Source organism: Anser brachyrhynchus (assembly GCF_964034855.1).
Source record: "Anser brachyrhynchus genome assembly, chromosome: 13".
In the NCBI taxonomy this organism is placed as follows: domain Eukaryota; kingdom Metazoa; phylum Chordata; class Aves; order Anseriformes; family Anatidae; genus Anser; species Anser brachyrhynchus.
In genome coordinates, this window is record NC_137708.1 from 14,752,468 (window position 1) to 14,776,560 (window position 24,093).

The 24,093-nt window shown below is 39.9% G+C and overlaps 2 protein-coding genes across 2 annotated transcripts; one reads left to right on the plus strand and one right to left on the minus strand.

Annotated features, from left to right (window-relative positions):
* Nucleotides 1-733: 733 nt before the first annotated feature.
* FAM199X (family with sequence similarity 199, X-linked) lies at nt 734-12,668 on the minus strand. Its single transcript, XM_080554028.1, has 6 exons — nt 12,373-12,668; nt 9,736-9,955; nt 7,887-8,036; nt 7,388-7,549; nt 6,268-6,528; nt 734-5,355 (listed from the first exon to the last, which is right to left on the minus strand). The coding sequence occupies exons 1-6, from the start codon at nt 12,558-12,560 to the stop codon at nt 5,185-5,187; spliced, it is 1,152 nt and encodes a 383-aa protein (XP_080410154.1). The 5' UTR covers nt 12,561-12,668; the 3' UTR covers nt 734-5,184.
* Nucleotides 12,669-12,719: 51 nt separating this feature from the next.
* Nucleotides 12,720-22,061, plus strand: COMMD5 (COMM domain containing 5; the record flags this gene model as incomplete). Its single annotated transcript, XM_080553433.1, has 5 exons — nt 12,720-12,885; nt 15,157-15,317; nt 16,385-16,413; nt 20,314-20,364; nt 21,938-22,061. 5 exons carry the CDS (start codon nt 12,720-12,722, stop codon nt 22,059-22,061), a joined length of 531 nt encoding a protein of 176 aa, XP_080409559.1.
* Between the last annotated feature and the right edge of the window lie 2,032 nt (nt 22,062-24,093).

Genomic DNA, 24,093 nt, shown 5'->3' on the forward strand with positions numbered 1-24,093 from the left:
AGCCTTAGCTGGGATGAACAAGGCAGTTTATATCCCTGAGGCACTGCAGGAAGCTTTCCAAACACTGAGGAATACATCCTTGTGCCTGCTAATCTCTTACTGTATTTTCAGGGCTTTTCTGCTTGGTTCCAGGTGGGAAAGAGAAGAATTTTCTTAATACTGCACTTGAAACTTCAGTATTGCAGAAGGCAGGGGATTTGAGAACAGGATTTACAATACAGTGATACATAGGCATCTGCATGATGAACTATACAACCATGGTTGGTTATAAGCTTTAAAAAAAAGTCAGAGATATTTAAACATTACAGGACAGGTATTGGCTTGATGACTATAGACAGTGAGGGTGACAGCAGAAGAAAATCCAGTTATTGCTGACAAAAAAAAGCGATCAGACTTCGTATGTCCAGGCCCACAGATATGTAATGTACAGCATATACATATACTAAAAGTGAAAAATCCTTTGGCACAGAAATCAATAACAGAGGAGAGTTTTCAGTACAAGATCTTGGATTATATCATTTGTGTTTTTTTTTTTTTTTTACTAAAGAAACAATTCTGATCAGGTTGTATGGGTAACAAACTACAGTAGTTAAGGAGGGACTGGTTTGCTTTCTGTCACAAAGAACAGCTAATGTGTGCTACATGAACTTGTACTTTATGCCTGCCTAGTGTGTACAAGCCCTATATATGAATAACCCTGCTCTGAACAAGATACCACAGTTTCATGAGAATATCTTTGCTATGTCATCAGTTTTAATTCCAGCCTGTACTCCAATATGCACATGACTATTTTCAAATACAATGAAAACTTGATGTAAACAGCATCAGTCACCAGCATGGCAGCTATTGGTAAATCCTTCACAATTTCAGAAAAAATCTCTATAAACATTGTGGAAAGCAGATACAGAATGTACATAGGACAGTTTTCTATACAAAAGTGCATTTTAGCCATATAATTAGTGGAGAACCTGGAAAAAAAAATCAATGTAAGCAGTACCATATATTCTAATCTACACCCTCCACCCCCCAAAGAAAACCAAAACATCAAAAAAACCAAACACGTAAACCAAAACAAAAAACAAACAAAACCCACCATTTTCTCCTTGCTTTGGTTATGAACTATATTCAAGCTTCAACATATATTTTTTTTAATTGCAGAATTTATTTGTTATTTGGAAATATTTTAAAGTTAGCCAGATGAGAGAGAATGCAAGTACGATTATCAGAGTTAATAGTCAAAATAGACAAACTTTGAATACTACTAACATTCGCACTTGGTAGATTAATAAGTTAATTTTGCAATCCTTAAATGGAAAATTGCATGTCGACCAGGTCCTTTCTATGCCCAAGAACCGCAAGACCCATAAGCTCAAGAACTTTAAACCAATAAATCTAACAACACTGGCCATGAAAAGCTGGCTTATAAGAATGAGTTTCAGTTTCAAGAGCCCCCCAAACAGTCAAATTTATTAATATTTATAGACCAATGCATCAACTGATTTCAAAGCTCAAAGAGTGTTAAGAGAAAAGAAATGGCTTTAAGCCATTCAGCATAGATGAACAGTAAATATTGCCATTTTATTTGCTTCAACACCTTATACGCACTCTGATGTAAATGCATATGAATGAATTCAAACTTTTTATTTTCCCCCCCCAGAGAATGTTCTTCACAGGTTTCAAACCACAATATGAGAACTAAAAGTTAAGCCCAGGTAAGCTTTGCAAAGACCTTGATTGCTCTTCTTAGTAAGCACCCCATACAGAGTATACTATAACCATCCTTTAATCAGTTTCCCAGTTAAAGAAAAATAGTTTGTGTCTTAACAGAGACAAAGGGTGACACCAGATACACACACAAATTAGACAGGTTTGTCAGGCGGCTAGCTTTCTTCCTCGTATTTATAATCATATTAGAAAAGAATGTTCTCTATTGTTTACAGTCCTATTGCAATCAGACTTTCAGTGCTCCTTCTAAGCCTTTTTAGAGAAAAAGTTACCATGGAAGCAAATCATTAATGTTACAGAGTGTAAACTGATTACATTCATATTATAGGGGGTACAAGCACCTAGATATAGAGCTTCAGTACCATGGAGCCATACAACTACTAGCTTTTTCCCGTGTGTCTCTATTTTGCTTTTAAGCTTACCATTTTCCATCAATTAATAAGTAGAAATCTGATTCTTTCTTTTTTGAAAAAAGCAGTACAAAGAATATACAGTCTGTTGCTGTTTTGTAGCTATCTGAACCCAACAGGCTGTAGATAGCCTCCTGTAAAACAAAGTAGCAGCCACTATGGCTTAAACCTTGTCTTGCTGATCAAAGTGTAACTAAAATTCCACCTAACTAATGCCACAGGCATCCAAAACAAATTTTAAACATACAGCATATTGCAAGAAAAGATCAGAATCTGATAAAGACACCTCCCACCCCTCCTCAAACTGAGGGTACCATTCGAACCAAGAAGGATATGAAAGAGGAAAAAAAGAGAGCATGTAAAAGCATGGGACAAAGTTTGAATCCCACAGCTATTTCAGGTCTGATTCTCTGAGATGCCAAGCACTTAGCAAAGAGGAAAGTCAGGTAACCAAGAAATTATTCTACATTCTGATCAGAACATCCACAGTTCTGTATTCCTAGGTTAAAAGCATTCTGGAACTACAAGATTCTAGAGCTATGAGTTATTAACGTGGCAACCCTTTAAACTCACACTTTTCTATCATTTTAACTGTCATACAAGTGACTGAAGTACCCAGCTGGAGATAACTTACCCCAAGCAGCTACTGTGGCACCCAGGAACTTTTCTCCAATACAACAGGTGAGTAATTGGAACCATTTAGTCATTTGGATAAATTTATACTTACATGCTTACACTAAAATCAAGATGGAAATACTATCCTCCCTCGTTTTACAACCTCTGAAAGCTAGTAGACAGGTACCTCATCAAAATAAGGAAGTCTTCTCTCAACAAGGCCTGAGGAATTTGAACTCTGAAGAGCTACTGAAACAGAATAAAACGACACTTTCATGCTCCACCATGCTGAGGTATTGCACCTTTCTTACAATTCATTTCAGAATTTCAATGCTCTACAATATTAAATGTACATTTTTCTTCAGGAAATAAATATTCACATCTCAAAATCACTGTGGAAAATAAAGGTTATACTCAGCTGTGACAGTACACACAGTGAAATGTTTCATGATGAATTCATCCATTACTGCCATAGTAAGTTGCAAGAGTGCAACTACTGCATCCTGAAATTAGCTGAATTGACAGCAATTGATTTTCTTCCCCCATCCATTTAAAATGCTGCAGATACAAGTCAATCTAAATTCTTAATAACTTGTACACAGCTAAAAAGTTTTTAGTATTGTTTCTACAGGAAGAAGAGAGGTGTCATCCAGCTATAATGCACTGCAAGCAAATACTAACAGATTAGAGTCACTTCTGGTCTGCAGCCAAATGACTGGCAATATGGCGTAGCTAACATTTGAGTTGAAAATGACATTACATAGCTTTTATTAATAGCCAAGTCTGGCTGCAATGAGTGACTGAGTTCACATAGACTAGTTAGACTATGGACATCATTTATTTCTTACTGAAGCCCTTTCAGAGGCCACTGTTCAGATATTTTATTGGTTAGATTATTTTCAGGCTACATGGAATGCCACTTCTGAAATAAATATACTTCAGCTGTCATGGCAAAAAAGTGTGTGCAGGACATGCAAAATGAATGAGTAGTCCCAAACCTCTATATAAAGTGAATCATGCAATTCTGCAGGATTGGGCTATATCCTGCATTTACAGGCACCTGTGACCATACTAAATTGCCAGACACCTTAATTCATGAGAGCAAAATTAAAATAGTAAAGCATCAGTGTAGTAAGAAAATCACCTTCCTGAACTCAGAAATAGAAAATACTTGAACTCCTCAACTTTCACTCTGAAATTTAGAACTATCAATTTCATCTCAGGTTGGAGGGAAAGGAGTTTTGTAACACGTAGTTCCAAGATGAAGACAGAAGTCACTTTACAGATTGTCATGATTAGGAAACATGTTAAAACAGCTACTTTTAACTCCCTACCTGAAAAAACATAATTTTACCTCATTTTCTTAGCAAGAGATACTTCAAAAGCAGACAGACAACAAAAGCAGGATTCTGAAGCACATTAATAATTGTGCAACAACCAGCGTGGAAGACCCATCCTCAGTTGGGTGGTAAAGGAGTAAACATAATTGTATGACACAGCTGTGTTAAGTTCTCTTGCCTACAACATGAATCAATATAGATAAAATTCCAGAGGGAAAAAAAGCCACCAAAGTTGTGTGCCACTTGTTTGCACTTCTGTTTCCAGTAGCATTTTAAGCTATTTTAAGTAGTGTCCTAGACAACTTTACTGAAAATTAATGTACTTTTAATGCATAACGATGTTTTCTTTCAATCTCTTTATAGCAATACTAGGGATGTACTAGTCAACCGTTACTAACGATCAGACTAAGAGATATTGAGCAGCAAAATAACTTTTTAAAGACTAAGTTTGCAATTTTTGTTTTCATTTTTGACTCTAAATGCTTTCTAAATAACTGTATCATTAGGTATTATTTGTGTATATATATTTTTTGCATTAGAAGTCCTGCTTCTTGCTTTCTATGCAGTTTGAGTTAAATTGAAACTTCTAGAAATTGGATTTATCACAGTATTTTGATTCTGTATGATCCAAGAGAAAGACTGAAGAAAGCCTTACAGAATTATTATTTTTTTCCTCATGCTAAATAATCTTTCTAACAAGAAAGGAAGAGACAAAGCAAGCTAAGTGTAATACTAACTCTAACTAGGCGAAAAAAAAAAAGCTGAAGCATAGTACTGCATACTTAGTGTCATCCGAAAGCATCCCTAGACTTACGTCTTGCAAGTAGCATGTCAGCCAAATTCAATTTTCCTTAAAAAGAATTTATCTATTCAGCAGCTTTTCAGAAGTCAATTAAGTTTCTGAAGTCTTAGTTGCAAAATTAGTCTCAAAAAGCTGAAGTTACTCAATTCTTAGAATGTCTTACCAAAATTATACTTGAGAAAAGATCTGGTTTATATTGTTAATACTAATCAAAATTTGGTCAAGAAATATATGTAAACAATAAGAATAATACATTTAAGGCTTAGAAAGAACACTGATAAATTCACCCCTGTCACATTAAAACATCCACATCTCCTTCATGGTCCTCCTCAGTCACTTTTAAAGAGAGCACTTCTTCATTAAGAAATAATCCACTCAGTCTTTCCTTACGAGCTTGTCTTTGTTCTTTCAGCTGTCTCTTGCGTAAGGCCTTTTGCTGTAGTTTCCGTTGCTTGGAACGTTTCTGCCAAAATTGAGAAAACAGACATAAGATTTTGTTCGGTATGTTAGAAGCCACCTTTAAAGTTGACAAATATGTTAACCTCTAAATTAACGTTTGCTCTGAAAAATAACTAAAATGAATTCTGAGGTGGTGCAAACATAAATAAATGCCTGTTATAGCTTGATTTTTTTCCTTAAGATCAGTACACAAATTCTGTATCAGAACTGTTTACCGTGTCTCAATTATGTGACACAACATCACCCTGTGACATTGCACAGCTGAGTCTTTGATCAGAAGAGTCTTTATTACAGTGGAAAAGTTAGTCTTCAAATAGCAAATGGAACTGAAGTCCAACCTGACACGTTGAAGAGCAAGCAGGAACTGCTCTTCTCCACACCTGAAATTGGAATTATGGAGACGGGACAAGTGCCACAGTATTACTTTAACTGAAACTTACTTCAGTAGGTCACTCCCCACAAAGTAATCTCATGAGACATGTCAGAAGGATAAACTGAAGATCCAAGAAGCCTACATAAACAAAACTGTCCTTACTATCCAGAAATTATGCCAAGATTAGGCTGATCATCCTTGACAAAAATGTTATGTGATGTAAAACGTGTGCTTGTTCAAAGGATAAAGTTTGATGTATAAGCCTTTATTCAGCCCCCATTCACCTTATTCAAACAAAAGTAATCAGAAGATCTACTACATACAAACATCAGGCTTTAACTTGGAGGAGAAATGATAAGAGTACAAGTTTAAATTCATTATGGTCATGCCGGAGGAAAGACAGCACTGATTTAGCTAGATAACTTTAGCAGATCCACAGTTACTAACTAGGCTCCTTCAACACAAACATCCTAGTTCAAATCACATAAGCAACCATAACAAGTTACACAGCTTAATACACATGTACATAACTAGAAGCTTTACTTTTGAATCCCGGATTCTTTCTGCAGCACTTGTGGACAAATTACTATCACTGTGTGCTCGACTCATGTTGGCACTTGAGTTTGACGCAGAGTTAGCAACGCTGGAACCACTGCTGCTTGCTGAGCTGACCATGCTGGCACTACTGCTGCTGGCACTGGCACCGCTCACACCACTGGTACTTGCACAACTGTAGCTGCTCCTCTTCCAGTTTTCCCTTGCAGATCGTTGACGAGGTCCGTGTTCCTTGATATAGTTTCTCACCTTCAAAACAGAGACAGAGGAATTAGTAAAGCCTAATACTGGACTGAGATACTCCTTTGCATAGCAAATAAACACAACGTTCCTGTTACTAATGATGAAATTACTGGATCAGTTCAGTTAGTACTTTAAGCCATTTTGTTGTGGCTGCTTAAATACCATGCCACCTCACAGTCATCAAATGAACTAACTTTACCAAGAGCTAAGTTAATACTAACTTCATTGTGGAAGGAAGAAAACTAAGTAACAAGTTTTTGTTCCGCCCCCCCATCTCCCGCCCAACCCCACAGATTTCAATTAAGTTGTAATAATAACACAAAAACAGAAATACCAGCCAAGTTCACCTAAATTATTAAAACACATTTATTTTGCTACAAACACTCAAACAAAAGTGGGCGTAAGAAGAGCTGTACTTCACGGTGATACTTGTGAAATGTCTGAAATATGAAATAGTCCAAGTCCGTAAGAACAGTGACTGTCTACCCTTTTCAATTATGTTCAGTTTATGTTCAGTTAGCAAACTACTATCCTCGACCAGTTGACAGTCACGAAATGGAAGCTTTGTTGTAAGGAGTACGGGTCCCACAGCATGACTCATTACACACATGCCAGCATGTCAGAATTGATTGCTACACTTCTAATATGTACCAAGATCATAAAATCAAAGAGTCTTTCTTGCAAGTTTAGTACATGCAATATGCTTTTGAACACCAGAGCGTATTATTGTCAAGCAGGAAACCAGAGTATTTCCTTGTATATAATAATTATGTAGAAAAATTGATCACAACTAACATTTTGCAAGACACACCAGATGCTGGAGGGCTTAAAAAAAAAAAAGGCATATATACAAACCTTAACTCACCTGTTTCAGTTTTTCATCTGTGAGACAGTTCAGTTCAATAATGAATTCACTATCTGTAGGTGAGATCTGCGCAGTAGGATCAATAATTTTAATAATGTCAAGTTGCTCTCGAAGGCCCATCTCTGTGCTCACTTTGCGACTCAAATATTCAATATATTCAACCTAGAACCCAAAGAAAAGCAGGTCATTTAAAACTATTATTGATTCTAAAAGAACTAGAGAAAAAAGGAAGGACTGACAGAATAAAACATTTGCAAATATCCCACTTTCTATAATTCTTGCCTCTCTGAGTATCCTCAAAAACCCAAGAAGAAAGCTTGAATGCATGTTAAACTGCCTATTACAGATGCAAAAGACAAGATTTAATTTCAAAAAATCAAATAGTACTGCATATGGATGCATTTACACCTAGAGAAACCAGTATGTCTTTTGAGATGCAGCACTAACTAAAGTTCTTCTGTATCTTACAGTTAGCATAAAAGAAGAAAGTTGATTTCACCTGCTCATCATTTGTCATTGCACTCCATGGAAGTTCATCAAGATTCCTATGCTTGTTTTTCTTCTTCGGAAGCAGACACGGAGAGCTTGGAATACTAGGTATAACATCAGAAAGTACATCGCTCCCACTTGTAATGTCACTGCCAGGCAACTTGTAATAAGCAAAAGAAAGAACAAAGCCTTAGAATACCGTAGGCACATTTAAAGTCATTTCAACACTATTAACAAATTCAAAACATGCTTTCAAATTAGCAAAGCATTGCTTATCTATATACTCTAACGATTTCCTAATAAGTACTCAAAACCCTGCAGTACTTGTTTTAATCTTCCAACAAACTGCAAGTGCAGCAAATCACACTCTACTCAAAGCTCTTAAAAAAATTACATTTAAAGAAACACCAGTACGATGTGGCATTTCACTCTTTGCCTTCTCCATCAGTGAAAATTGTCCATGACATTCTAAAGCTAAACCTAAACCTCCCATTCTTGAGCACAATTTTAGTTTAGGAAAGATAATTTCAGAGTAGTTCTATAATTTATATTACATCCCATAATTACACAATACAATTGAAATAAAATATTAAAGTTGCTGTCATTTTCTTGGAAGCAACTGCAGAACTTTAGCTAACTTCATTTGTACGACTGACATGTAATTTCTGAATGCACTTCCAGTTAAAGTGTGACAGTTGGATTACTCATGCTCAGATTCTGCCAGATAACACTGTAAAAACTAACAAATAGCTTTCAAAAATTCTACAAGTTGAATCAAGTACGTCTCTTAAGAAATACTTGTTTAAAAAAAGCTAGTTACTAATCAAACACGCTGTCAGCTAAGTAAGATGTGGGAAATTGCTTCTTTTCAAAATAATCCCCCAGTTTATCAGGCAATTAAAATTTCACAACTCAGCAAAGCACTGAATCACTGGGATCCAATCTGAGCTGCTCCTACAGGCTGCATTATACAAATGCACTTGTAACTTCAAAGAGTACATACAGAGATTAGCAGCGAGACTAAAAGAGTAAGAAATACAGAGCAAATTCCGTCCATGTTTTCTTAAGTTTATTCGTACTTTCCAGAACAGAGTTTGTCTGGAAATTTGTATTCTCAGTCCTTATGCTGCATTTATAAGGCTCTGTATGTGCTTAGACTAAGCTTTATGACAAAATTTAAAAGTATTCTTCAGTATATTCTGAAGCACGTTTCCTATTTCAAACTCACATGTATGTTAAAAGTTGATACAAGTCTATAAAATAAAAAGAGTTAAGTCTATAATGTGTAAGAACAAATGCATATCATTAAAAGACCACTAAAGAAAGTAGTAAGACACATGGCGATGCCTGACTAGGACCGCACCCTATACAGACTAGAACAAAAGCAGTACATGATTCATCTTCACACTTTTCCCATCCAGGTGAAGCAAAGCAAGCTCTGTACTCTTCTCAGCACCAAAAAAATGGAAATAGGCTATATCAACAGATTCTACACTTTATCTGTCAGTTCCATCTTTGCAGAAGACTTAATATGACCAAATCGCCAGCAGACATCTATAACCAGATTTCATCAGCATGGCAGATCCTCAAGACATAGAACCTAAGCTCACAGCTACGAGATACACAATGACCACAAGAACCAAGCAACCATAATACATAACCACTCCTCTTGGAGGAGACTCTTCTCCAGATCAAATACTCCAGAATAAAATGGAACAAAACATTTTCCTTATTGCTGAAGATTCAGATACCTGTTCTAAAGTTCAGGAGTTAAAGAATAAAAAACAGTGGAGGATTTTTCAGTTAAAGCTAAACCCAGGACTTAGTCTATACAAAATTTTACAGTGGAACTAGTTTACCTGCCATTCAAACTCGCTGTCCGACCAATCCCAGTACGTGCTGATAGAGGAAGAGACATCACTGCAGACACTGCCCTCAGGGAACAAATCAAAAGAGGTGAACTCCTGGTCATCCAACAGAGAATAGCAGTCATCTTGGTCGCCAACTGAAACCGAAGAGAACAGCTCCTCACTGCACTCTGAGCTGGCCACGCTGGTTCCACAAGAAGTCAAGTTCCACCTGTAACACAGGACAAAATAAATAGAAAGTAGAAAACGTATTGGCATCAAACATCCTGAAAAATGCTTATGTTTTTTAAGCCTCAAAAAACCATCTCCACTTTGCTTGTCAGTAACAGTACACTGATTTCTATTGAAGTTATTATTCAAATGGAAGTATTCTGGTTTTAAGTATTTTTAAAAGGCAAACAACACCAAACGGAATTCAACATTAAAAATAGCAAGGCAAAAATCCATACACAGCGTATTTATACCTTTATTATAACATATTAACACTTTCCATCCCAGAGTGATGACTCCTGTAGAGTGTGAATTTTTGTTTTTTTCTTCTTTAAATACGCTAAACTAAAAGATAATTTCATATAACTGCCATATAAATTGAAATCAATTGGACTTCAGAATAACAAAGTATTTCCTAATCTATATTCCAAATAGGAGTCAAAGCAATTCTAGGATGATGAACCCATGCAAAACTAATACTTAATAGGGAAACACAACACGGATATAGCCAAGGCCCCATTATTCACTGCTTTCAGCCCTGAACACCAAAAACATCAGACATGCTGTTGAAATGACAGTACAAGGTGGGAACCCGACCTGTGTGAAAATGCTGTTATGCTAAAATTCAACACCTTTTTTCCCCTTATAATTTCATTTAAAAAGCCAGTTACTGCTGTTGCTAAAGTAAAACAACTGAGGACTCAGATTTCACAGAACAGGTTTTCTAAGAGTAAGCCAAAATTTAACAAGCTCATGCAACCAGTCTCCCTATCTGGATTTATTTTACAGATTGGTGAAAACTAGGTCGAGACAACTATGAGTCAGCACAGCACTGCAATACGGCCCAAACAATTTGAAAAGAGCTTCCAAAACCCACCACACAAACCCAGGCACTGAATTCCCATTCCATCAGTCTATCCACTTCAATCTGGCTAACTGAAAAAACGCTCCTCTATCCAACTGCAAGGGCTGAGCAGTGCCATCAATGAGAAAGGCAGGTCCTCACCATCGTTATTTAGCTGCACACCTGGCTGGCTGTTTGTGATGGACTCACTCCCACATCTATCTGGCCAGCAGTGAATTTATCCAATTTAAAGACACCTCAGAAGCTTTTCTTTTAGCAGACTGACGAGGTCCTGTTCTCCCTTTCTGCACCCCTTAACCGTGTGCTATGTTTTAGTAGCACAGACTTCTGTGGGCAGGGCAGTCAGTTGGTATACACAATACAAGAGGTGACACAGCATGATTCTGAGCATTACTCCAGCTCCAATATTCACGAAGTATTGATGAAAGGATAGGTAGAGCAGACAAAGCTTCTAGACATGTCAAAACACAGGGTGAGGTTCCGAGACTCTAACGCCAACCGCGTGCAGATACACCAGGTTCGTAGCACCGCTGCAGCTGGAGGCAGTCAGCCCTCTCCTCACACAGCCTGCTGTACTTGCTGGGATGAACTGGGTTAGAAAGAGGTGAGGACTGCATTACAGTTACTTGTGACTTGAAAAAATGGAAAGCCTTCGTGAGAACTGAAGGTTGTGCAGTGCATCTGCAACAGCTAAATCTGTGTGAGTCTGGGTGGGGGTGCCCAAGGAAATGAAATACCCTCCTGAGGTGCCTTCAGTACCTGGGTTTGTAAAATGAGCAAGCCTGAAGAAAACACTCAGAAGGTGAAGACAGCATGAAGGGAAACATACAAGACAAATGCGCAATACTCCCCACATTTGCATTTAATCAGTCTTACAGACACACTACGAATATCAAGCATCTTACTCTTCCTGACACTATCTGGTCTTAGGATACATGAACTAGATGACGATAGCATATTGTATTTGATCAATGCTTCTCACGTCAAACCATTTAACCCACAGTTAAGAGCACTGAACAACACTTTTGAAGTGTAATTTCCATCATTTCACACAAATTCAGCTGGGAGACTACCTCATTGCTCACTCTCCATCATGGTGCAGTAGGAACACCAATAACCAGTAAAAGTATTTTGCAACTCTGGAACAGGAACTAAACCCATACGTACACGTGCTGAAGGCTGAGGCCTCACACGCTGCTCTCATAAAAGCCATGGCTACACTGAGGCTTGGCTGTGTGCGTATACGGAAGGAGAACCAGGATCCTTGGCAAGCAGGCCTGTTTGCTTTTTATTTTACAAGCGCACCCGGCATTTCTTTGCAGAGCTGCACCGGCATTTTCCTTGTAGGCCTTCCCCACAAATTACAGCCCGTCGATTTGCCCCTAATTAGCAGCATGGGACCGAAAGGCTCCTGCGGGAGCCGCCGCAGTCCCAGGCCGCCTGTCTCACCCCAACCCCCGGCGGCTCGCTGGGTGCCCCCGGTGCCTTCCCCCCCCCGTCCCCCAGCCCTCGGGACGGCGTCCGGGAGCCTCCCCCCCGCGGCAGCCGCCGACCTGTTGGAGTGGAAGCGGCGCAGCGGGTCGGTGCGGTGGCAGGACGAGAGCTGGCAGCCGAAGTCGCTGACGTCCAGGCAGCCCTCCTCGCTCAGGCTCCAGCTGCCGCCGCGCGGCGGATGCTGGTGCGAGAGGAGCGGGCACGGCTCGTCGGGGGCCAGGAACTTCTCGTACGGCTCCTCGGTCATGGCGGCGGCGGGAGAAGGAGCTGGGGGATCGCCTCACGCTCCGAGCGGCCGAGCCGCAGGCGCCGCCATGGAGGGAGCGGGGCAGGAGGCGGCGGGCTCCTTCCGGCGGCGGCTGCGCCCCCTGCCGCGGCGGAGGCCGCCTCACGGGGCGGCGCTGCCATGGCGGCGGTGGCGGCGGGGAAGGCGGCGGGCGCGGCCCACGGGCACGGCGAGGGACGCGGCGGCGGCGGCGGCTTCCTGGGGCCGCGGGTGCCCGCTGAGGTGGAGGCGATGGCGCGGGGCGTGCAGGAGGTGGGCCACGAGACCTTCCGCCGCCTCCTCAGAGGTACGGCCGGGCCGAGGGGGGACTGCAGCTCTCCTGCTGCTGTCCCTGCCGAATAATCGCGGGCTGATCGGAAAAGCTGAGGGGAGCAAGAGAACGGGCTTGTTGGGGCTTGCTGAGGGGAGAGCAGCGGCTGCACGGCGTGGTGCGGGGCTGCGACCCCTCTGTGCACCTTCCTTCTGCTAACTTTCGGGCTTTTTCATCATTTGAGTCAATAAAGGGCTCGAGACATCTGGTAGTTTTCTTTTAAAAAGATTTGTCTCTAAAAAGCGTTGCTGCGCCGTGTCAGAAAAGGAAATCCTGGATGCAGGAAACCCTGGATGCTCCCTATAACAACATAAAGCAGTAAAGCTACACATAGGCAGGGGCATTTGGGACAAAAGTAAATACAGATGTGGAACCGTATTTGCTGTCCAGTGCGGGGAGGATGGAGACCGAAATAGATGCTAGGAAACCCGACCGTCCCCTAAGCCCCGGCGTGGGTTTCAGTCAATTGTCACCTCCGTGAGGTGTGCAGTAAATGCTTCCTACCCTAGGGGGAGCACACAGCCCTTCAAAACCGAAGCTAGGGCGTGTAAACGTTGCCGTACAGATTGACCAAAGTGCCCGGAGATGGGCTCCCAGCGCGCTGCAGAGCCGGCAGAAGCATCCACGCGTCTTCTGCTCTCGCTGGGCTGTGCTTCACAGCTTGCAGGACACAGCAGTGTTCCCTTTGAAGGACGGGTAGTGTATGAAGACATGACGGATTTCAGCTGACTATGTCCACGTTGCTCTGGCACTCGCACCAAGTTGTCTTTTTGAGGCTGTTGGAGTCACTTTATCACTGAATAATAACTAATATAAAAAAATTAAATGCTGTTTCATATGCCCACTCATTTAAAGACACAACAACTGCATATACCAGTATCTGTAGGTAATCCAGTATCGTAGGCAGTGCTAAACTGCAGGTTTGTGACCGCAGGCATCCTGTAGGAGCAAGTCACTCTCAGCAGAGAGTTGGGACGAAGTGCTCTGCGCATGATCTAGTGAACAGGCCTCAGTGGTGAGCTGTGTTTGGCTTTTCCGGTGAATTGAATCTTCTTCCTTTTTTTCAAAGGCAGTTCCTTTGTCTTAGAGCAGAGCCTTTTCCAGACAGTGTGGAAAGCTTGGTGCTAGCACCTTGTCCATCCTGGCTAATCACTGCGAAGTCTGCGCTGCAGATCGTGCCGTACACATTCAGCCAGCCACATGAGTGATCCAGGACTCATCACTGAATTTGATGTGCGTGTAAGAATGTGAAAAGCAAAGAAAATTTGTCCAGAGTGAGAAGACAGCAGTGAGTGGAACCCACCCAATATCAAAAGGAAGGCTGATAGTTTAAAACTTTTTTTTTAACCATATTATTAAACTACTCTCTTAGTCTTGGCTTTTGGTAAGACTTGCTGGCCATTTTTAACTTTCCATGTTTTATTCACAGCACTAAATATGGCACATTATAAAAGACTACTCTAATTCCTTGATCCTGCAATGGGATTGTGTCAGTAAGCTTTTTTTTAATTCACCGTGGGGCTTCCTGTGGCTCCAGCAGTCCTTCAAGACCGATCAGAGTGCAGGACAGAGGCTGACGTGACAACAGAAATTTGTTGTTTGTATAAGCCAATTCGTATACGGAAAAACAATGAATAACTGAGTGCTGAAGACTGAGATAAACCCACAGCAGTTTCAAGTGTGTAATATTTCTGTGTGTGTTAACAGTCATTTCCTTCAAAGCTTGTATTAATCGGCAGTTGTGCGAACTATAAGACTTAAAGGTTTAGTTTTGCGTTCTTGCTCATTTAATCCTTAGTCTCTGCTGATATTGCAGGACAAATTGTGTGAGATGTTGGAGAACAGTGTTGAACTGTTTATTCGCTAGTGCTTTCTATGGTATCAGAACTGTTAAGCTGTAAGCAGACTGGATGTGAACAATGTTGATGATAGAAGCTCACGTCAGATTTGAACTCATGAGCAATGAACTTTTTTTTTCCATTATCCCATTGGAACCAAATTCCACAGTGAAATCATCTCCAATTTTAAAATGCAAAGGCTCAGTATGTTAACGTTCTCTTGGTAAAGTGTTGCGAGACTGACCTTTGGTGGAGGATGATCAGATGTATTTACAGTTTGAGAGTTTGATACCAGGAAAAATGTCAGCACGCTGAGTCAAGTACAATCATAGACGTACTTATGTTAATGTTTGCGATCTCTGGGGCTTCCTCTTTCTAAAGGGATCTTGCATTGCTTTCTTATTCACAGTCACTGTTAATGCATTGGAAGGAAAAGACTGCAAAGAATCTGTCAAGCTGATTGCAGAAAGCACTAGTCTCTCAGAAGAGCAGCTTGCTTTCCTCATTTCTGGCATGTATACCCTTCTCCGAGAAGCTCTGAGACTCCCCTTATCGACTTTCAAACAAGAAGTAAGTTCTGGGCCTCGATAAGTTGAAGTTGTATGAATTACTGTCTAAGCCCTGTTTGCCAGAGCGGGGAGTTCCACACAGAAGTGTTGATCCAAGTTAGAGCAGTCAAAAGAAACTGCTAGAAATGTAGAAGTTATTATTTTTCTTGTTGTGTAGATTTACAGAAAAAAATATATATAGGCTCTGGGAAAGAGATTCTTCTATCTTTCTCTGCTGCAGCATCTTGTTTACTGTGCATGTTTATTTTCACTCTTAAATTAAAACCCCAAAAGAAACCACTGCAAAATGTCATTTCACTGGCATTGACTCTCTCTCCTACCCTGTGTGTTCACACATTTTGTTTACACTTACAGACAACTATGAGAAATTGTCTGTCTTCGTAATTCTGCTGTAGAGGAAGGTGCGTGCTATGGCCAGAACAACATAGTGGGAACTGGGAGAAAGTGCTACTCCTGTTTAAGCTATGGATGTTCTTTGTAAATATGCATACACTTGCTGTGGTCCCAACCTCGATTCCTTCTTCATAGCTATTTTCTTCACTTTTTTGTTACCTTACCTTACACTTTTTCTTTTCTCATTTTATTTTTATGCGGACGAGCCACTCCTGACACCTCTCTCTAGTTGAAGAGATTGTTTTCATAACTCAAAATTTGCAGGAAACCTAGTGAAAGTGTGCTTTTAATATGTAGAGCATATCTTTTGCCACTTCTTTCCTGTTGTCATAGTTTAAACAAGTTACTGCAAAGCACGCATGAGAATAAGGTCGCATAACTACTCTAAAGAAAAAAATATGTTATGGATAGCTACGTAAAAGAATGGTAGGGATGCTGCTTTAAAAAATAAAGCTTTCCAAGAGATTTAGGCCTTTAAAATTAATTTCTCGCAACTTAATTGAACACTTTTGGAAATTCTTCTCAAAATGTAATCTGTCATTTCAAAACTACTGGCACTTGAGACAAAACTTTTGGGTGAGAAATACCAAGCAAGTAACCAATATTAATTCAGTTGATAAGAAATCAGCTGTCATGACTACATCCTGTAAAATTTTACCTTCCTTGTCTTTCTAGGTTTTTAAGGAAGACCTAAAGGAGCTCAGGTATGCCTGTTTTTTCCATCTGTTTGATTTTTTTTTTCACAACTTTTATGTAACTGCTACCCTAAATCAACTTTTTTACACAACAAACTTGGTATAGAAATTACCTGTAAATAACACACAATACATCTGTTGCCAAATGTCACATGAAGCCAAACGAAAAAAACAGGTGTTGTGTAAGACTTGATTTAGCACTGAGCATGAGCAGTAAATTTCACATGCTGGGGAGATTGGTCTAATTTAGCCTGTAATGTAGGTTATGCAAATGTGAGTGACCTTCTCTTTGCCATCCCCACCTTGCCCTGCAATATGTTTTAACGTGTTTGGTAAGACAGCGATAACATTTCAGAAGCTAAGAAACTGCCCTACTTTTTTTTCTTCTTTGAAAGGCCAATGATATAACCCTCATGAAATCCTACCACCTTGTTCAGCTATGATCTCTCCTTCCAATTACCCCTCAAAGCATAACATTGGTTACAGTGACTACAGAGTCTGTTCGGAGTATCTCTGAATAGAAGTACATATCCTAAAAACCAGACATCAGATACTAATAATCTTTATAGGGTTTTCCCCGATTTCCCTATCCAGTGGTAACAAGAGAATAACAGCAGTTGATGTTTTCATCTATAGAGAAACTTGTGCACCAAGGCCCAAATGTTTTAAAATGTTAACTTTCTGCAATTCTTTGCATTCTGATTGCTACCTAGGAGATACAGCTATGTTTCTAATTCTTTCTTTTCTCCTTATTTGTCCATTATCCTGCAAATCAGCTTCCTCCTCAGACTCTGTTCTGCAGAATCGTAAGCGTAAGTTGCTTTATGAGCAACTTAAGGTTGTAAAAATTTGATGGATGTAATCAGTGTCTAATTGGTGAGAGGTGTAATTGAGGCCATGGTGAAAGGTGCCTTGCTTGTTGATATAATTTTGTCTGCAGCTCAGTGCTAGAGTCTGTCCTTTCTTTTGTCTTGTGAGCTGAAATGCAAGCTGCTTCCTCTGGCACGTCACGGAGTTCACACCCAGGTTAAAGTAGGTCAGTAAGAAACTGATGACTTTCTTTTGACCCAGTGGGAGTTGGTGTATTCTGAGGTGCACACAGAATGCATTCAGTGTGGTTAAGGAATAATGAAGAACTCTAAAATCTCTGTGCTGAGTTCTTTGGGGGTGGGTGAATATTCTTCTACTGAACAGTAGAGAAAGTAGGTATACAGGAGTGTCAGAAGTCACTGGCTGGGCTGGCTGTGTACACTGTGTCCAGAAATACAGGCTCCCAGGCCACTGTCCTTGTCAGCTGACCACACTTTAATGCCTTACACTTTTGTATTTGTTTGCTTTTCTTACTTTATGGACTATTCATGGCCATATGAAGATGCTTTTTGGTCTGAATGATCTTTTCTCTCTCGTTATCTTGCTAAATCTTTTGTATTTTGTTGGTCTGGTTAATGTGACTGACATAGCAACAATATTCAGGTAACTGCATTTGTGCTGCTTGCACTCACATGTTTTATGTGCTGCTCATTGTTGCTCATATGCTCCCATGATTCTCAGAGGTTATTTGGATTCTTCCAAACTTCTACCTCTGACAGTCTTTTTTTCTTGTGAGTAGCTTTCCTCGCTTTGTGGATGAACTTTTAGAAGAATAAATAGCTCATTCTACTCCCAAGTTATGGTACTTAGTAAATTTGTTAGCACCTTTGATTCCTATGGGAAATGTCATTTCCTATGTTTCCCAATGCAGTCGGGTCTGGTGGTGAAATACCCGCATGATTTAAGGCACCTACTAATTACATTGAGACACTTATCCTTCTGCATTGACTCCTGGGGGTCATCCTGTGATCATGTGCACAAAGAACACGTGTAATCAGTTGAACAGCAATGTCTTGGCCTTATTGGTACCAAGTGTTTGGACAGGTATTTTGCATTTTAAGGCAGAAATTTTGCTTTTTTCCTTTTTTTTTCCTTTGGCCATATCCTCTTTTAAGAGGATTGAGATCTTAGCCAGGTTACCTGTTTTACCTTCTCATGCATTCTGTTTTGTTCCTTTCAGTGAAGCTGAAGATTGGCCTAGTTCCATGCACATAAAGTCTTGTAATTCTCAATTTCCTGGTGATGCAGCTGGTCTTGGCTTCTAGTTTTGTCGGAGACAGAGGCTGGGAGACATGCCCACTTGTGATTAATTAGATCGGTGCTACTGGTTTCACAGGGTTGTCATCCCATATCCCATACTTTTTTGGCTTGACTGGCTGGCTCAGTCAGTGAGAATAAAAATCACACTAAATTGTGGGTGCTATTTTCTCCTTCCCTTCTCTGTATATTTGATAACTTTATGGCTCAGGCCAGTAACGTGGGATTGAAACATCCTTCCACCTTCTTCCTTGCCCTTTGAGTCCCATCCTCAGAATGTTTCTTTGAAAACTGCTTACCACCTGTAGCTCAGGCCTGAGCTGTGCCATGTTCTGTGTCTGATCTGCTTAGTATGTGACTGGTCTAGTGTAAGCTGCTTGAGCCGGGAACAGAATTTGCAGCAAAATCACTAACTGCATAGCAAATATAATGCAAGCTCCAAGGTAGCATTAATGCGTCTATTTTAGTAACATGTGCTCTTACATTCAAGTAAGTGTTGTGATAGTTATCATAATAATCATGTTACAACCCCCTTTCTCCAGCTATTCCACTACATATGGAGGCTATTTGGTCATCATCAGCATGGATTAATGATATGTTTGCACATATAGTATAGGTAATGTTTGCAGAACTTGTCTTGTCTCTTCTGTTCTGAAAGACACGTGCAGCTGAACATCACTGTCTAGTCCCTCCTCCTCAATTTCTAGCTTGCCTCAGATAACTAGCTTACTAATACTACTATACGCGGTTTTATCCAAGTACCACTTAAAAACATGTTTTAACCCCACTTCTTCCTTTAAGGATTCAAACTCTAATAACTGCCATTTCATTTTCCCACTGTGTGAGTTGATGAGTTGATTTTTTTCCCATCATTAGACACTATAAACCCTTTAGGACAGGTAACTTCTTTGTTTGCTTTGATTGTCTTTGATAGACTGCTGTGTGTCTCAAGGGACTGGTGAGTAATGTCTCAGGGCACTGATTCATGTTGAATGTTGGATTTAAGTGTGGCAGCTGAAGCGGTTACTTCTTCCACTTGTTCAACTTGCTTCGCTGTAGGAGATTACTGTCCCCGTGGCAAAGGCAGCTGAATGGGTAGTGTTTGCTCTGCAGTCTTTGCAGTTCATGGCCTGATACATTGAACTGAAAATCAACAGCAGCTTGTTTGTAAAGCAGCAGCAGCAGCAGGGGAATGGTGAAGTAGTGGAGAGGCAAAAGGCAGATGGAGTGTGAATTATTATATTCAACTTATTCTCGTAGTCCCAATAAATTTATGCTTGTCTTCCCCATGCTAAATATACTCCTTTTGTAAGTACTCTTAGCTACAAGGACCCCTGTTTTTACTTTTGAGTAAGCAAGTAATTCTGTCTTGTTTCGATTACACTTCAAGGTGAAAGTGAAATGAAATCTATAGGTTTGGGATTTCTTAAAGCATTCCTTGATGGTCTGCCTTCTGCACTTGTCAGAGCAATCAGCAAAACTTTTCTTTAGTGAGAGAAGTTAGGTAAATACAGGGTTGTTTTGAAACTCACTATTACAGTTTTTTGTAGGACAGGAGGATGTAGGATAGCTTTTAGGGTTCTTTTAAAAACGGTGGCTGTTATTCCGAGAGCCTAGACTGAATACTGAAGTGCTTACGTAAGAGCTGATGGCAATTTTAAGCAATGGAAGATGGAAAATGTTGACACTGTATTTGTGTTCTGCAATAGTTACTTTGTAGCTAAGCCCATTTATTTGTGGTTACAAAACACTTAACTGTTCTGTATTGCTCTTTTCTTTAAGGATACCAGAAGATTTCATCACGGACTTTTCCAGTATTGTCTTTGGTAACAGGTTAGTATTTTCATGTATCATGCATTGTGCAACCCTGCTGGCTGACCAAGTCCCAGACCTATTGAAGAAACAGCAAAATTCTCTAAATGTATGAGAACAAGATTTGCCCCATTATTTTGATTCAGTATAAACTTCTCTCCATCATGTGTAGCAGTAAATAGCTTTCATGGCACTTTTCATTTTTTTCTGTGATCATTGCCAGTCAATTTTTATAATATTCTATATCCTCTGTAAGGTGCATCAATACCTACAGATGAAAAGTGCAATGCAGAATTAAGTGTTTCTATCATGGTTATCATTGCAAGTTAGAGCAAAAGTGAGAGACTTGCCGTGTTGACAGGAAAGCTACACGCAGCCTTTTACAATGCTGTGGCTTGTGGAAGCTTTCTCAGATAGCATTTAATCAAGTGATAACGTACAGCTGAATTCACACTGGGTGCCTTGATGATACATATGAGATAGCAACTGCTCTGCTAGCTGTTATTCATTCACCAAGCAATATACCTCATTAGCTCCAGAGGGTGTACTAACGAAAAAGTTTTTAAAAAGGCTTTCTCTGCTGTTCGTTTTAGGACTTCCTTTTTTTTTTTTTTTTTTTCTGTATGGTTCTCTACTCAAACATATCTATCTCCTTCTATATGTGGAAACTGCTTCATCTCCTTGCATATGCAAAGCTTTCCTCCTTGAGCGGTGAGGTCACTCAGCACGTAGCATCACTGACCTAGAGCTGCTTCACATATTCTGCACGGAATACTGGTAGTTTTAGTTGTGGGATTTCAGTTAGCCTTGCAAGGGTCTGAATGCTGCTACCAAAACTCAAAATATTTTTAATTTCCTTGCTTAAGATCTTGGCTTAAAAGTTATGGTTCTTGGAGTAAAAATAAATTCAGCCTTCTCATCTTTTCTCTGCTATTCCATTTGAATTATAGGTGTTAAAGAATGCAAAATTCATGGTTGCAAAGTGGAAATATTGTTTGCAGTGGAGAAAAGATAAATTTAGATGTCATTTGAAGCATGCATGATTGTCTGTTTTCTACTGTGAAATCACGATGCTGGAAAATTTAGCTTTTTCTCATTTCAAAAGCTGTGATTATCCAGTATAATCTTGCTCTGTGTTTTGAGACCAGAGAAGAGCACCTTGAATTTGATTTCTAGACAGATCTGCTTTTATCATCTTAAATGTAGCACTGAATCATACATATGCTTATTGAGTTGTAAATACATATGATTGTGATGGTAAGAGAAGGATCAGCATCTGATCAAAAATTCAGCATGAGCTAGATAACCCAGAAAAATCAATTTCAGAGGTTTTTAATACTTTTCCTGGCATCTTATCCTATTTTTGCCATTTTGTTCATTAAACAACTCTGAGGTGCTAGAAATTTAACATTTTTAATTCTGTGTCCCCATAGTTCCATCAAACTATATAGACTGAAAGGGAAGATAAATTTGGCACTTTGATGCCATAAAAGAACTGCGTGAAATTAAAACTTTTTTTTTTTCAAGGGAAAACAGCCATAATTTGTCCTTCTTTGTATATTTATAATAAATGTACTGCACTTTTTTTTAATAGAGTAGCTTTAGTTTCTACCAGGAGTGGGCATTTTGCGTGCCATCTGACAGTGTTTGACACGTACCGGTTTATACTTTTCTCCCTGTTCAGTGGCTTGCTAGGCTACGTTGTTACCTGCATCTGAAACCATCCCAAATTTGTCTTCAGTTTTGATACTGTTAGGTCTGTTGCTGCTCCAAATTCTCTAATGTCCCCTCTTCGACTGCTCTAGAGCGTCCTTTGGCAGGTGACATTCTTGTCAGCAGGTATATCAGCCTTCCCGAGTGTAATTTGGATGTTCTCTAATTGATCCATATTGCTTTACTCTTTCTAACTTCTGTCTTATGCACTATGTGCAGACAGTATATTGCAGCTGTTGCACAGAGAATTTCTGAAATGTAATTATATTTCTTTGGTGTTGGATACAAGGTCCATTGAGTCTCTTCTGCTCCATTTTGCTCTTCCTTTTAGAAACCGATGGCTTGATGTAGGGCCTATACAATTTCTGTATGTATGTTGGCCACTATGTGCATTCTGTCATCCTTACAGGATTCTTTCAGTTCAGTTGTGATCCTGTCCAAGCTGGAAAGGTGCTGACAGAAGCTGAAACAGAGCTATAAAAGCTGCGACTCTTTCTGAGGGAATGGTACTGAAGTACAGTCCAGTTTAGCCACAGAATTGACATAATTTAACAATATTGAGAAATTTCATCTCTGTCTGGACGTTGCTGATCTTTCCCATCACCGCTAACTAGAACACCTTCCTGTTATCCCTGCTCATTCTTTGCCCAAAATGCCGGTGTTGCACTGAATGGACTGTCCTCCACTGAAGGGAGTTAGCATGTCTTAAGGAAGCGGCAGCCGTCGGTCTATTTTTAGGCAGTCCCCAAATTAAGCAATACTCTGGCAGCAACTCACCACTGAGAGAAAGGCCTGTTCTTATTGTCTAATCCTGCTAATGACCATTCCAGACTGGCTCCTGACGGTTGCACCCAGTTGTGGTGACCTATTTCTAGTAGTAGTACAGTGAGTAAGGACCAGCTGATCTCTTTTCTCTGCTCGTTACTTTGCCATACTATTAGGGATGTGTGTCACTTCTGTCCAGCACTCCCCCCAAAAAGGATAAATTCTTTCTTATAGTGCTTTTGCAACATGCAAGAGTATTGGAGGATTTTAGCCTGTCTGTGTTTTGTACCTTATCAAACCACTAATCTTTCTCGGCAGTTTCTAAAGACACCAGCTAACTTGCACACAAGAGGCTGAGTAGGGATGTTAGGCTATCATTCCTACAGTCCTTGATTTGTTCAGAGAGGATTCCTTTCTGATGTAAAGACTGTAATTAGATTATGTCTAGCACCATGGATAAAGGATGTAACATTTCTTATCCTGCCCTTAGCAGGAGTAGCTTTGAAATGTACTGTAAATAACTGCCAGACATGGGATGCTTAACCAAAAAAAAAGCAAAGAAAAAAATAAACCTATTTGGTAAGTAACACACAGGTCCAGACTAGCTCCCTAATGGACCAGTGGAGTGATCTCAATCTGAAGGTATTTCTCTATGCATAGCTAAAAATGGATGGTTGTTATGTCTTTGTATCAGATTTGGCTTGTTTACCTACCCGGAGCTTAAGATGCTATTAAAATTTTAAAGACTGTCAACCATCTGAAGTTTAATCAATGTCAACTGTATTTCCTCCCAGAAATAAACTGAGGCTTAATGAGCCTGATTCTTCCTGCAATGAGTAATAAAGGCAGGCTGGGCTTTCTTAAACACTAGTCTAGACAAAAGTCATGAAGGTGGTGCTGGGGCGGGCAGTGAACATCACATGAGGAATTTGGAATTTGTAAAGCATCCCGGATTAGTAAGAACCACTGTATGGTTTTATTTTTAAGGTATGCTTCAGAGTACACACTAATATCATTATATTTAAAGCACTGCTGCTAGCTAATGCTAGATGCTTTCTGCTGAAGGAGCACAGTGAGCATATTCCAACTTTCTGGCTTGAGGCATCTGTCTTCTGTTTCTGCTGGATTTGCATGAAGATTTATTTCCAGATCCCTTTCCATACCCCTTAGAGTTGCATGAGAATTGAAATAATAGATATGCCAGCCACCATGATGACTCTTCCTAAACTCTATAATGACCTGAGTTTACTGGAATTACACAGAGTAGCTTTC